Genomic DNA, 14,260 nt, shown 5'->3' with positions numbered 1-14,260 from the left:
TTTTTATTGTAAATTATACAGCACTATACTGTAAAAATCAAACACAGTGATGAACTGTGAATAACACAATAAATAACTGTAGATTTCACAGCGATTATTTAAAGTGTAGTTCTTATTTTAGACCAATCTTTCACTTGGGAATAAGCACAAAGGAAATTGTTATTTACACTTTAATTGCTTGATGTTTGAATATATTTAAAGGAAAACTCAAACAACAATTGATGACAGCTCTGTTAAATTATACCCTAAAAAAGGTTAAAATAAATTCACATTAACATGAAATGCTTATAAAAGTCAGTTGTACCTATCTGGGGCAGCATTTTCATTTTTATTCGCACATCAAGAATCCAGTTCTCCAGGAGAAAAATAGTAAGGACATGGTAAGTACAACTACAAGATATCATAGTTCAATGATGAAGGCAAAGAAGATCTGTAATCTTAAATAATGTCATAAAAATGTCAAGTTTTTACACATAAATGAAATGATCAGGAGTTGGGATCAGAGTGCATAGGGATAAAATGTTCTCCTTGTTTTCTTCTGAAATGCAATGACATCAATTATTCAAGTGTTTCCTCCTGAATAAAAAATGAAGTTCTGGTAAAAACATTAAACTGAAATGATAAGCAAAACAACAACAAAGTCACTTTGTTTCTTGCTTCATTCAGCATCAGACTGAGGTGAAATTAATAACATTGGCCATACTGACCCAAATATAAGACAGCATTTTTTTTCTGTGGTCTTCTTATATTTGGCCCAATATGGTAAACCAACCAGACAGTACTCATGCTGGATTAACACTACATGGTCCCAGGGTTATGATAATTTGATTAAATTCATCTTTATCTAGGAGTATTCACCATGTGAGCTCAATACAAAGTTAAATAGTGAAGGTGTAAAAGTATGATTTATGTACATGAGTATCCATAAATAAACAGTATCTAAATCTGGGTCAAACACATCATCCCCAATATATTTTAGAATGATTTCCCTGACTAGTCAAATCGTCTTGAAGCAAGAAAGTACTCAGAAAACATTCTGAGCACAATATAATTTATAAGAAATGTCTTGTCCCCCCAAAATATTGTGTATATCACTAGAGCCATTTGAAATGACATTTCTAAATCACCAAATAGTATTTTAAATGTTGCTGTAATCAGTATCGCCCCAGTGTACGCTATCTGCGGTTCAAAATGTTCCAGTTTGATTGTTGGTCGTTTCTTCAGCAGGATTACCAAAAATCTATTGGCCTGATTTTCATGAAACGTGATTAGAGCCAAGGAAGAACCCAATAAAGTTAGAATTGGATCTGAAACACGGGATGGATACATTAATTATTCTGATCTTTTGTTTACATTGAGATGGGGCTCTATGAGTGCTCTTAAAGTTCTTGCTTTTTGTTCAAAGTAGAGTCACTCAAAGAAATGGTGCCTTTCTGTTTTTTTGTCAACTCCTTTATGTGTTTACGTTCAGTCAGTGTGTTTACATGCACAGTTTAATCGAGCTATGCTTAAAAATCGATTTTGGTGTCTAATCAGACTTCTGTCCTTGTCCCAGTTTACATGCAACTGAGAAAACTGAATAACTGACAAGAACGTGTCCTCCTCCTCAACACTGGGTGGTGATATGCGTCGTTTCAGCAGGTTAATACGGCCCCCTTTCCGCTTGACCTCAGTTTGACACTTTGTGCCGTCGCTACTGACTGGCTAATGCGACAGGCTAAAGCTACCAGCTAATGTGTGACCGGCTAATGTTGTCGGCTAATGCTACTGGCTAATGTTGTCGGCTAATGTGACCGGCTAATGCTACCGGCTAATCTGCGACCAGCTAATGTGACTGGCTAATGCTACCGGTTAATGTGACCGGCTAATGCTACCGGCTAATGCGACCGGCTAATGCTACCGGCTAATGCGACCGGCTAATGTGACCGGCTAATGCTACCGGCTAATGTGACCGGCTAATGCTCCTGGCTTTCTTGGATGTTTTTGTTCCGGGGTCATACTCCAGTGCAGGGGGTGGAGCATGCACACATGTGTTGTCTTGTCATACATGCCGGCGAAAATCCTATTCCAATCACATTATCTAAGGTGTCCTAATCGGAGTTGGAGAACTCCGACATTAACACGGACTAACACGTTTACATGCACTTCAGTTGACCAGTTATAGTGATTAAGGCAATAATTTGTTTTTTTCAAGTGTCATGTAAACGTACTGACTGAAAGTATGCAGAATATAGCATTGCAGAAAGGTTAAACACAGACTGTACATTGTACAGTGTCTGTACAGCTTTAACAACCAATGCAGGACACTTGAGTGGTGCATAGTCCTTAGAAATTAATCAAATTACCAAAATATTTCGATGTTATTATGTTGTAAAACTGGGATTGATGGGCAGTTGATAATCCAGCTTTTAATATTGGACCAGTTTTTCCTGATTTAAAGTGGAGTATTTGATTAATTCGTTTCCACCGTAAAATTAGATAGTTATGAAAAATCAGATACCTTAGTCACAAAACACATCTATCCTCCAAGGAGCGTCACACTCACATTGTCTTATCCAAGCTCATTGTTTTTGTTTGCATGCTAATGAGCTGGCTCACATGAAACGATGCTAATAACAATATGCATGTGTTACATTACGTTTAGTGAAGAAAAATTAAGGAAAAAAAAGCAGAATTCGTGCCATCTGGATAATTTCTCTGTGCATCAGAAATATAGAGTGTTTCCTCCTGTTGCTACACTATGAGAAAACTTTTACATGCATTGCTAATTATAGAAATAAAGTAAAAATACCCTCAAGTCCGTTCTTTACTGTGATAATACTGAAAACACGTGTGAGCAGACTGGATTTTTAGTTCTGTATTAACATTCTCAGACACAGTTGGAAAATAAGAACAGCTAAGAATAAATTCTAGTCAGTGCAGTGATACGCATTAGTTATTTTTATCATTTATTTATAATCAAAGCACTCACAGCCTTCTGTTGACCTTGTTGCTGCACGTTTATATCCTAAGATCCTAAATTGATAGCTAAGGTCCGTTGGGATTTAGTTTTAGCTTTCTCCTCTCTCAACTCTGTCTTTTTTTTTTTTTTCAAAAGCTAGAAACTTAAGCAAAGAGAAACCTGAAGTTTAGATCAGCCAGTGAAATGATTTGTGGCTCCAAAGAGGTGAGATTAAATGAAAACTAATGGCAATACAAACTACTTTTGTTAAATAATTCCTTTAAGACCCTAATTGCATCCAGTTGACAATGCATGCATATGAAAAGTAGAGTATGTGCATTGTCTAATAACTACTTTTAAGCAAAATTTAAAAAAACGAAACGAAAGAACTAACTTTTTTCCCACAAGACACAAATTTCTTCGTGCAAGACGTTGGAAGTTCACCTACTTTAGCTAGAAGCTATGTTAGTAAATTTTATGAATATTTGTAGAAATAAAACTCCAGTTCTGCTTCACATGCTGAGCCACAGGATCACATTTAAGATTGTCCTCCTGGGTATTTCGCTATATTATATACACTATATAAGATTTATAAAAGACTATTTGGGAACATCTTGTTACAGGTTTGATGGCATGGGTACAAAACCGGAATTGGTCTGTTTAACTAGATTTTTTTTTTTACTGGATTGTTGGATCACTGTTAAGATAAGAGTTGTCTGCAGGCAATATGCTTGTCAATAAATAGATTACATGAGGTGTGTGTGCAGGCATGTGTGTGTCATTGTAAAGACATTTATCAGCTCACTGGCCACTCGACTCAGTGGAATCCTTGTTCTATTGTGTTCTCCAGAGTCAAATGGAGTTCAGTATCAGTCTGTTTCTTAGCTCAGCAAAAACAAAGTATAACATGACCCGTCAGACAACTACAAGGCTGTCATTGTATCTCATTTAACCCATAAGAACCCACAGTGACACGGGTGTAACAAACACTTTAAATCTTCTAGAATCTCCCATATTCAGCTTTAGCTTCACATTAACTCATTAAATTCCTAAGTGACACATACTCAACACCCTGGTGTGGTGGTCATGTGACTGTGACAAGAAGTGACTTCTCCAAAATATGTGTGTGACTTGAAACAGAAATTTGGAAAAAGTAGCTAATTTCAAAAAACTTATTTTTTGTTACGAGGCTAAATTTAAACCCATTTAACAATCCTAATCCGTTAATAGGGAACTGAACAAATTAAAGTCACAATTTTGATATATGCTATGGAGATGCAAACAAAAAGGCACATGGTTATTTGTTTTTATTTATTATGGATTTATTTATATTAATTTTGTGCCTTTTTAAAATAGTTTTGTGTCTTTTTTTAGTAATTTTGTGTCTTTTTTTTAAGTAATTTTGTTTCTTTTTTAAGTAATTTTTTTTTCTGTCATTTTAGATGTTTTTTTTTAGTTATTTTGTGTCCTTTTTTTTGGTCATTTTGATGCTGCCTCCAGCGGCCCCCAGGTAGACCCCTGATTAAGGATTACTGGGTCTGGGTTCTTATGGGTTAAAAGCTAATTTGAGCTAATCACCAGTCCAACTGGGTTTTGAGTCAGCATCCACATTAGTGTTTCCAGGTCATTTTTGTAAAGATCTTGTCCACAAAGAAACAACTTAACAAAAGGAAAATGGCTACACTGCAAAAAAAAAAAGGTGTGTCTAAAAACAAGATAAAAACACTAAATCTGAGGGAACACTTCTAAATCTAAAGTTTATTTTAATCTCAGTAAGAAACAAATCATTTGCAGTGCACTCTGCTCGGGCCAGTTCATCGCTGCTTGCAGCTTTAATTGATCCTGTTTTAAGAGTTAATGTTATTTTAAGCGTTCAACATGCTTATTTCTAGATTTAACAATCTTAATTTAAGAAATCTTGTCAAGTGAAATTATCTGTCCATGCAGCAAGATCATTTCACTCAGATTTAGTGTTTTTATCTTATTTTTAACACTTTTTTGCAGTGCAAAGAAAACCACCGAACAAAAGGAAAATGGCTACATCTCTTCTGCATTCAAACTTAAACTACGTTTCCTTTTTATCTCCCGACCATTACGGCATAAAATCAAGCTTTCTTTTTATTCAGCTTTCAGCCTAGACCCTGGCTTCAAAATTGTACTTTTATGCTCTTTTATTTTTTTGGGCTTCTGCGTGTGGCACGATCACTATTCTTCTCCTTTCACAGCATGTCTGAGAACAAAAACAATCACATTTGTAGGAAACTGCTGATGTTAGTCAAGATATCATGCTGCTTGAAGAAGTGTTCTTCAGGCCCTGAAAATAGGGCTGTAAAATATTCCTAAAACTAAAATCCAAGCCACAGGAAACATTTCTGAAACCAAAGTGAAGCAGCTGTGTTCTCTGTATTATTCAACACACACATGTGCCCTATGATTGTACATCTTTATGAATGAATGATGACTGAGCTGAGTAACAGCACTGAATCTGATTGGTCCTCAGTATGATTGTGTGTTTGGGGAAGCGGTATCGGCAGTGAAAAACTGATCCAGAAACTGATCAAGACTCCAAACCTCCGAACAAAGGAAAAACTAAATAAGTCACAGCTCCTTTCAGGACAGTCAAGCTCTAAGTGAACTAACAATCAAAAGGAAATTAGCTTTTGTGATTTGGCTTCAAAGTAAAAGTCACAGATGAAAGTGAAAGAGTGAGAATATGTTACAGTATGTACACAAAAGGTAAAGGTCCTGTCTGCGCCGGTCAGTGTGCTGTTATTGTGTAACTTTTGATTAATGAGGTCCATTTGGCCGGTTCTCAATTCTTCAAGGGGTCAGTTTAAGACTTTGGTTTGTTCAAGGATAAGAATTAGATTAAAGGACCATACCGCTGATTTTAACATTTTTCAGTCCAAAAAAACACTAATTGTGTACATGTTGTATTCCTAATGTTTTATCTTCTTTGTTGCAGCCTGACGTCACACGCCACTGACCAATTGTCTCACCAGCAAGTCGGTGACAGAGGACAGTAAACATCCCTGGCCCTCGTGGCCGTGAGAAGGGGGCCAGAAACAACTTTGATTGAAATTTACTTGTGCTGCACTGGGGATTAGATTTAAGGAACACTCCTCCACTGTCTCAAAACCAAGGTTATTATAGTTAATGAAAACTAACGAAATAACGAAAACTGGAATTGAAAAAACATTTTTGTTAACTGAAATAGAAATAAACAAGAGAGTTTCTTAAAAAAACGATAACTAACTGAAACTGTTTTGTGGTTACAAAACTAATTAAAACTAACTAAAATTATAGTAAAAATGTTCTTCGTTTTCGTCTTTGTCAACTTTTTTCATACGTAAACATTTTTCTGGTTTTATGACTCAATAAACTTATTGGGGCTGAGATGGATCAGACAAAGGAAATAAAGGCAACATTTATTGTGACTTTTATGAATCTCGCACCCAACAAATACCCCATTACTAAAAACTAAAACTAACACTAAAACTAATAAAACTAATCTAAAACTAAGCATTTCTAACTAATTAAACTAGCAAACTCACTCTAAAAACTAATTAAAACTAACTGAATTTGAAATAAAAAAATCACAACGAAATTTAAACTAAAACTAATAAAAAGCCAAAACTATTATAACCATGGGCCGAATCGCAGCACTGCCTGATCTAATATGACCACGACCTAACCCTAGAGCCACGTTGGCCAATCAGAAGCCTGTTATAAAGCTGTTACCTGCCAGCAATGGCACATCGAGGAAGGGGTCTGGAAAATACTATTCTAATGTATTTTCTGTCAAAAGTATGGACGCTTTTTAAGATTACTGGATAAACCTACAACAACAACGGTATGGTCCTTTCAGGGCCAGTTTGAGGTTTGATGAGCAGAGATTATCAGTGGAACATCCTCATAAGTATATGTGTGTGTGAACAGCAGGCACATCTATCAGTTGATTAGACTACAATATATGTGTGTGTGTGTGTCAGGTGTTTACAGCTTATAGTAACAACATGTAATATTTATATTAAGTGGCACAGCGTTCCTTTTGTTTCGGCAGTGAGTGTGTGTTCATGCGTCTGTCCTCATGTTTGTGTGTTCATGCACGGCTCTGGTTTGCATTATGTTTGTGTGTGTGTGTGTGTTTATGTGCTTCACTCCTTCTGTATTTCCCAGTCAGTGGTTTGAACTTCTAGCAGCCTGGGTGCAGTTCATCTTGTTGAAGCCAGGCAGTGTAACACGTCCGTGGTTGTAGATATCACTGTTGGAGCCCTGATTCATTCTCTTGACCAGGTTCTTCTCGTACAGCAGAGGGTGGTAGGCGCCCAGCGTGCAAGCGGCGTCATAGAAACGCTGGTAGTAATGGCAGAGCTCCGTCTTCCTGCGGGACGGCAGGAACTCGTACACGTGCACCACCTCGCACAGCGACATCATCAGGACGGTGCCTGAGGGGGACACAAAGAAGAAGAGAACATTTTATAACCGTTCTTTGACAAGTATTCTCTGTAGAATTGTTGTTGGGTGGGGATTCAAAGTGATCCCGATCTGTCCCCCCCCCCACTTTCAGCAACAAACATCGTCGGAAAAACAGAAGATTAATGTTCCGTTGGTTAGATTATTAACATTGCAGAGCACATAGAGTCCAGCGGCTAATGGTGTGTTCACAGTCTACACCAATGTCAGAATTGTCAACGTTGTTCCGAGCTCCAAGTTCCGACTTTCAAGTTCTGACTTTGAGTGAAAATTAAACACACCATGCAGCGTTACGGTAAGAACGTGTTAGACCCGCCTTCAAAATAAAAGCAAATACATGTAGCTTTCAAAATAAGAGCACATGGATGTGTTAGCAGAGTCCACCACAGAATTTACAAGAAGACTGTCAAAATAAGATGCCTTAAATAAAACATAGAAGAACCCTTATTCTCCTTTACAATAATTCTCTAAAATATGCGATGATTAAGATGGAATAGTAGCATTAGAATGTGCAAGAGGCACCAAATTTAGGCTTTAATGGCAAAAATAAACGGCTTGAATCTCCTCTATTTATTCATGTTTTACAAAGGGTTTAACCTGAGCCAGGCCATACCACAATGATAATCATATCACACTCATGCAGGTGTAGTATCGGGAGGGAAAAAATGGTATCGGATTATCTCTAATTCTTTAGTAAGGATTGATATTCTTTATCAACCCGGACTGTGTTTCATTAATAATCTACTGTGTTTCTATACTGAATATACTACAGAGTTTCTTAATAACAGTATTGACGTTTGACATACCAAGCAGGCCGGAGGAGGGCGGGTTCTTCTGGATGGGCTCAGCCATGTTGTCTTGTATCCTTTGCCAGACCTGCCACTGGAAGCGAGGATGCAGGATGTAGAAGGGCTGCATAGGATGAAGCCTCCTGTATCTCTGGTACTGGGTGAAGATGGGGTAGTCTGTCCTGTTGTACCACTGGAGGAGGGCAACACATACTTTTAGATTCAAGGTGACTGACTCTTTCAGGTTACATTATTATCATTCATATCCATCATGAATAAACATTCATAAATCTGCAGAGAAGCTGCCCGAGAATCATAATGTTTTAAGTTTTCCTCAGTATCATTGTTATCCAGTGATAGTTGCCTGTACATCTATGAATACAATACAAACAGGCACTGCTGATGGATCATTCAACATACTTTCAATGGAGACAATTTGCAGAAATGTGAACACTGTAAAAAAAGTGTTGTCCAAAAACCAGATAAAACACTGAATCTGAGGGAAATGATCTTGCTGCATGGACAGATAATTTCACCTGACAAAATGTCTTAGATTAGGATTATTAAATCCAGAAATAAGCATATTGAGCGCTTAAAATAATAAATTAACTCTTAAAACAAGATAAATTAAAGCTGCAAGCAGTGATGAACTGGCCCGAGCAGAGTGCACTGACAATTATTAATAATTAATAATAATAAAATAACGAAAAATAACGAAAACTGGAATTGAAAAAACATTTTCATTAACTGAAATAAAAATAAAAACGAGAATTAAAAAAACAAAACGATAACTAACTGAAACTGTGTTTGTGGTAACAAAACTAACTAAAATTATAGTGAAAATGTCCTTCGTTTTCGTCTTTGTCAACTTTTTTCATACATTAACCTTTTTGGTTGATATGAAATCTATTTCATCTATCTGCTTTTATGACTTAATAAACTTATTGGGGCTGAGATGGATCAGACAAAGAAAATAATGACAAAAGTTATTGTGACATTATTGAATCTCGCACCAAAAAAAAAATAAAATAAAAACTAATAAAAACTAAACTAAAACTAAGCATTTTCCCAAAAAATAAAAATGAATTAAAACTAGCAAACTCACTCTAAAAACTCATTAAAACTAACTGAATTTGAAAACAAAAACTTACGAAAAAAAAACGAAATTAAAACTAAAACTAATGAAAAATCCAAAACTATTATAACCTTGATCTGATTTAGACTTTTCTCCTGTTCACTCATGTTGCATTTTGTTAATTGTTAAACATAAACTATTAACATTTCTATTTTTGAAAGCATTCTTATTTTAAAGCGTTGCTTCACACCTGCCTAAAACTTATGCTCAGTCCTGTATATGTATTGACTTGTATGTAAATTTCACCTGAGAGAGGTCAGCTGAGAAGGGGGCGGGGTCCCAGGCCACCAGAGCACCTGAGCTGTACAGAGAGCTGGACAGGAAGCGATGGTCATCAGATGCCATCACCTTTAACACAGGTACACATTCATTTAAAACCAAATGCATTATATCTATATCTATAGCACATGCTGACTCATGTGTAATTCACAAAATAATACTTTACAGTTTATAAATAACTGCGAAGTTTGACTGAGAATCAATATGTTTTTAGCTTTCTTCAGTACTAAAGTAATCCAGCGATAGAAACTGCTAATAGCTAAAACAGCATACTTACATATTACAGTGACATCATGGTAAAAGATCATGTTATGATCGTAATCTTTAACTAATAGCTAAATAAATATCAATACCATATGTTCAGTCTAGTATACAGCTATAATAGTTTCTAATTTAAGCCTCTTATTTTGAGGCTTTTTACTTCCTTTTGATCTGTTTGGTGCAGAAGCATGTATTACACTCAAAGATCTCTTCATAATGAGTGTATTAGAGATAGAAATCAACATTTAGTTTTAATTTTGTATTCCTTGTTTTATTATTAAACTTTGCTTGAGTGAAGTTTTGGTATTAAAGTCAGAGCACTTTGCTGTAAAAAAAAACAATCCCTTGTCTTTGTGTCAGTTGTTGTGCAGGTCAGTGTCTTTACCTGTGAGTTGATGAGGCGGATTGTGGTTTTAGAACCGACATCCTTCTCGTAGCCGGTGGTCGGCGCAGCATTAAAGCGCAGCACTGCATCATGAGAGTCTGTAATTCAATAAAAGTCATAATAACATCTTTATGTAGCCAGGTCAATTTTTTTTATTTAATTTTGTTTATTTGTTTTCCCTAAACAAAACACTTTTTTTGTGTTGTGAACTTCCCCAAAAATATAATTATTTTCTGCCTGTAAAAAAGTTCCTATGGTGGTTATCAATGCATGCCTTTTGTTCCTATGGGGAGTTGTTTTGGCGTTACACCACCTAGTGTCAAAGAGCTGTGTGTGCTCAAAGTGGGTGAGTCATAAGATAAAGCGCTCTCTCTTTCTCTCTATTTATTTTCACTATTTCACTATTGGTCAAGGTTACAATTACTTACAATTTATAAATTAATTATGCATTCAGAGTTAGCTAACTAAACCTTATGCTAGTAGAAAGGTTTTTTTTATTTCTCTCTCTTTTATGCTGATTTGAAATTGTGTTATCTCATGTGTCATGTATAGTTTTATTGTGGTTTATGTGAATTTTAATTTTATTTTTCTTGTAGAGAGTGGGCAGTGGCTGTGTGGCTCCTGTGTAACGCCTGTGTTTTTTTCCCATTTTTCCTGTGAAGGTATGCCAGTTGTTTAATTTAGTTCATGTTCTTAATATTTTTCCTAACGGTGGTCCCATTAGGCTTTCTGGTGGTAGACCTTGGGACCCCTGCTGCTGCTGACCCAGTCTGGAGCTTTTCTCTGCAGCCATCGCTCCATATTTCCAGCGCCATTTTTTTTTCTTTTTGTTTGTTTATTTTTTCCACTGTGCTCACTGAACAGAATCTCACATGCAGAGTTCAGATCATACAAACTCAGTTGATACGACAAATTTTGGACAAATAATGAAGCAGACAACAACTAAAACATCTCCCTGTCTGAAATGATGTAACTTAATATTAATTTTGTGCATTTATATTTTTTCCAAAATGATTTGGCAACTCCCAGAAATCTTCTCGCGACCCCAAATGGGGTCGGGACCCCAAGGTTGAGAATGGCTGCTCTACACGACAACAACACACGCCATTTGTAAAAGCCGGCAAAGCAGTGTTCCCAACTTATCCACTTTGTTGCTAAGTTTAGTGACTTTTCAGACCCCCTTAGCGACTATTTTTCAAGAAAGCGACTGGAGACAAATCCAGCGACTCCTTCTTACTCTTCTTAACGAGCCGCTAATGAGCCGGAGGCTGGCTTGTTAAGAAGAGCCACCGTTAGCGGCAGTTAGCCACAGTTAGCTCGGTAGCAGTACAGTGTGTATGTGCTGCTGCTACAGGAGGTGTTCACTTAGTGATGTCGTTAATTCACAATCACTATGTTTATGATCAGCAGAGACTCTGTGCATAATTAGCCATGCTGCTTTCAGCTGCTGACGTTGTGCACAGTTAGCGACGACGATAACCTTACGTCACCTCCAGAGTCTCTAAATCCCTCTGGGGGCTAACTTGTAGTGGAGACACACAGAGTGAGAGGACTTTTGAGAGGGTGTGGCCTGAGACTTTTCTGGTGGCCAGTTTCCCCCTAGTGGAAACACGGCTAATGATGATAAAAAATATCTCACCTATTTCTTTGCCAAGTCCAGAATAACGGAGAGACCCTGCCGATGATACCACAGCGCAGGTCCTGTACGGTCCAAGTTCAGAGTTCAATGGCTTCGAGGGCAGCTGAGCGGCCCAGGGCAGAGATGAAAAGGGTTGGAGGTCAGGGGTCAAAGTGCTGACCTCAACATTGTCCTTCAGCTGGCAGAGAAGCTTGGGACCGCTCAGCTTGGGCCTGCTGGACACGCCGCCAGGACCAGAGAACTCCACTCCGTACTTATTCATCGCCTAACAGGAACATAGAGCAAAAAAAAAGAAAATTGTTGTTAAAATAATTTTGGAATTCAAATCAAATTTAAGAATTATAACATTATGTTGTTTTTCTTAATCATGAACAAAAGTTATGGTAACACTTTATGTTAGGGAACGCATATTCAACATTAATTAGTTGCTTATTAGCATGCAAATAAGTAACATATTCAATCAATCAAATCAAATCAAAATTACTTTATTCATCCTCGAGGGGAAATTCAGTTAGTCTGGTAGAATCTCTGTTAGAATGAGACAGCCTGATGGCTGTAGGAGAGAAGGATCTTTTGAATCTCTCCATCCTGCAACAGAGAGAGAGGAGCCGCCCACTGCTGTTTTTTTGGTCCATGAAGGAGTGCATCTCTCCACCACCTCCTCCAGTGTGTCCAACCTGGCTCCAACCACAGAACCAGCTCTTTAGACCAGTCTGTCTAACCGCCTTCATCTCTGTGTCTGATGCTGCCTCCTCAGCAGACTGCAGCATAAAACAACACACTACCACCACAGACTGATAAAACATCTGCAGCATCTTACTACACATGTCAAGAGATCTGAGCTTCAAGAAGAAAAAGAGGCGGCTCTGCTCCTTTTTGTAGAGAGTGTCTGTGTTTAGGGACCAGTCCAACTTATTATCCAGGTATACACCTAGATACTTAGACCTTGGCACCACCTCGATTAATGTCCCAGAAACACAGTTCCCCAACCTGACATACTGTGGTCTTCCTGTCAGGTAATATGTGATCCAGGAGATGAAGGAAAGATCCACTCCCATCTCTGTGAGCTTGTTTTTGAGTATGTTGGGTTGGATGGTGTTGAATGCGCTTGAATAATCAAAGAATGATGATTCTCATGATTCTCACATAAGCACCAGTTTCCTCCAGATGAGCAAGGGCACGGTGAAGCATGTAGAGGACAGCATTGTTCACTCCCATGTGTTGTTTGTATGCAAACTGCAGGGGGTCCAGTTTGTCTTTGACTTCAGCTCTCAGTAGGCGTAGAATCAGCTGCTCCAAGGTCTTCATGATGTGAGAAGTGAGGGCTACTGGTCTGTAGTCATTAAGTTCAGCTGGACATTTTATTTTTGGTACCGGCACAACACAGGAAATCTTCCACAATCTTCCGCACTCGCCTCAACTGTAGACTGAGGTTGAAGATCTTGTGGAGAGGTTGACACAGTTGGGCAGCACAGTCCTTGAGCAGCCTTGGACACACACCATCTGGACCAGCAGCCTTCCCAGAGCAAAGTCTTCCCAGTTCCAACCTCACCCTCATCTCTGTGACAGACAAGGGTGGAGGCTCAGGTGTAAGGGGGGTGGATGCTGCTTTGGAGATGTACACATGTTGAAGAGGAGGAGCAGGGGGAAGGGGAGGGGGAGGATGAGGATGAGGATGAGGGGGAGGCCGCTGTATTGAATCTATTGAAGAATTGGTTGAGTTTATCAGTTCTCTCTACATCACCCGCCACTGGCTGTCTTTTCTTGTTGTTGTAGCCAGAGGTGGTGTTGATTCCTCTCCACATTTCATGGATGTTGCTGTTCTGTAGATTTCTCTCCAGTTTCTTCTTGTATTCCACCTTTGCCATCTTTAATCTCTTCTTCAACTTATGTTTTACTAGTTTGAGCTGTGCTTTGTCACCATCTCTAAAAGCTGCTTTCTTCTCATTAAGGATTGCCTTTAAATCACTACTAATCCAAGGTTTGTTATTGTGGAAACAGCGTACAGTCCTAGTGGGTATGACCGTGTCTCTACAGAAGTTGATGTAATCAGTAAAGCAGTCAACCTGTCTGTCAATGTCCATACTGTTCTCCTCTGTTTCCAGCAACACATTCCAGTCTGTACATTCAAAGCAGTCCTTTAGAGCCTCAGTTGCCTCTCGTGTCCATTTCCTGACTGTGAGTTTAGTTGGAGGCTGCCTCCACACACAGGGTATGTAACAAGTCTCCAGAAAAACTACGTTCTGGTCAGATTTTCCTATTGGGGGTGTGGCATTAGCTCTGTAAGCCTGTTTGACATTAGCATACAGCAGATCAAGGGTTTTATTTTTTCTGGTGGGACAAAGGTGAGAGGAGA

At 38.2% G+C, this 14,260-nt stretch overlaps 1 protein-coding gene across 1 annotated transcript in view; it reads right to left on the bottom strand.

Annotated features, from left to right (window-relative positions):
• Positions 1 to 309: 309 nt before the first annotated feature.
• st6gal1 (ST6 beta-galactosamide alpha-2,6-sialyltranferase 1) overlaps positions 310 to 14,260 on the bottom strand; it is a 33,771-nt gene continuing 19,820 nt past the window's right edge. The window contains exons 5-9 of the mRNA XM_059351238.1: positions 11,905 to 12,169; positions 10,266 to 10,363; positions 9,587 to 9,688; positions 8,224 to 8,398; positions 310 to 7,389 (exon numbers count right to left, since the gene is read on the bottom strand). Of these exons, the coding sequence (XP_059207221.1) occupies positions 7,121 to 7,389; positions 8,224 to 8,398; positions 9,587 to 9,688; positions 10,266 to 10,363; positions 11,905 to 12,169 (909 nt within the window). The 3' untranslated portion in view covers positions 310 to 7,120. The remainder of the gene's footprint in view (positions 7,390 to 8,223; positions 8,399 to 9,586; positions 9,689 to 10,265; positions 10,364 to 11,904; positions 12,170 to 14,260) is intronic.

Source organism: Centropristis striata, chromosome 15 (genome assembly GCF_030273125.1).
Source record: "Centropristis striata isolate RG_2023a ecotype Rhode Island chromosome 15, C.striata_1.0, whole genome shotgun sequence".
NCBI classification, from domain to species: Eukaryota; Metazoa; Chordata; class Actinopteri; order Perciformes; family Serranidae; genus Centropristis; species Centropristis striata.
This window is presented reverse-complemented; position numbering and strand designations above follow the sequence as displayed.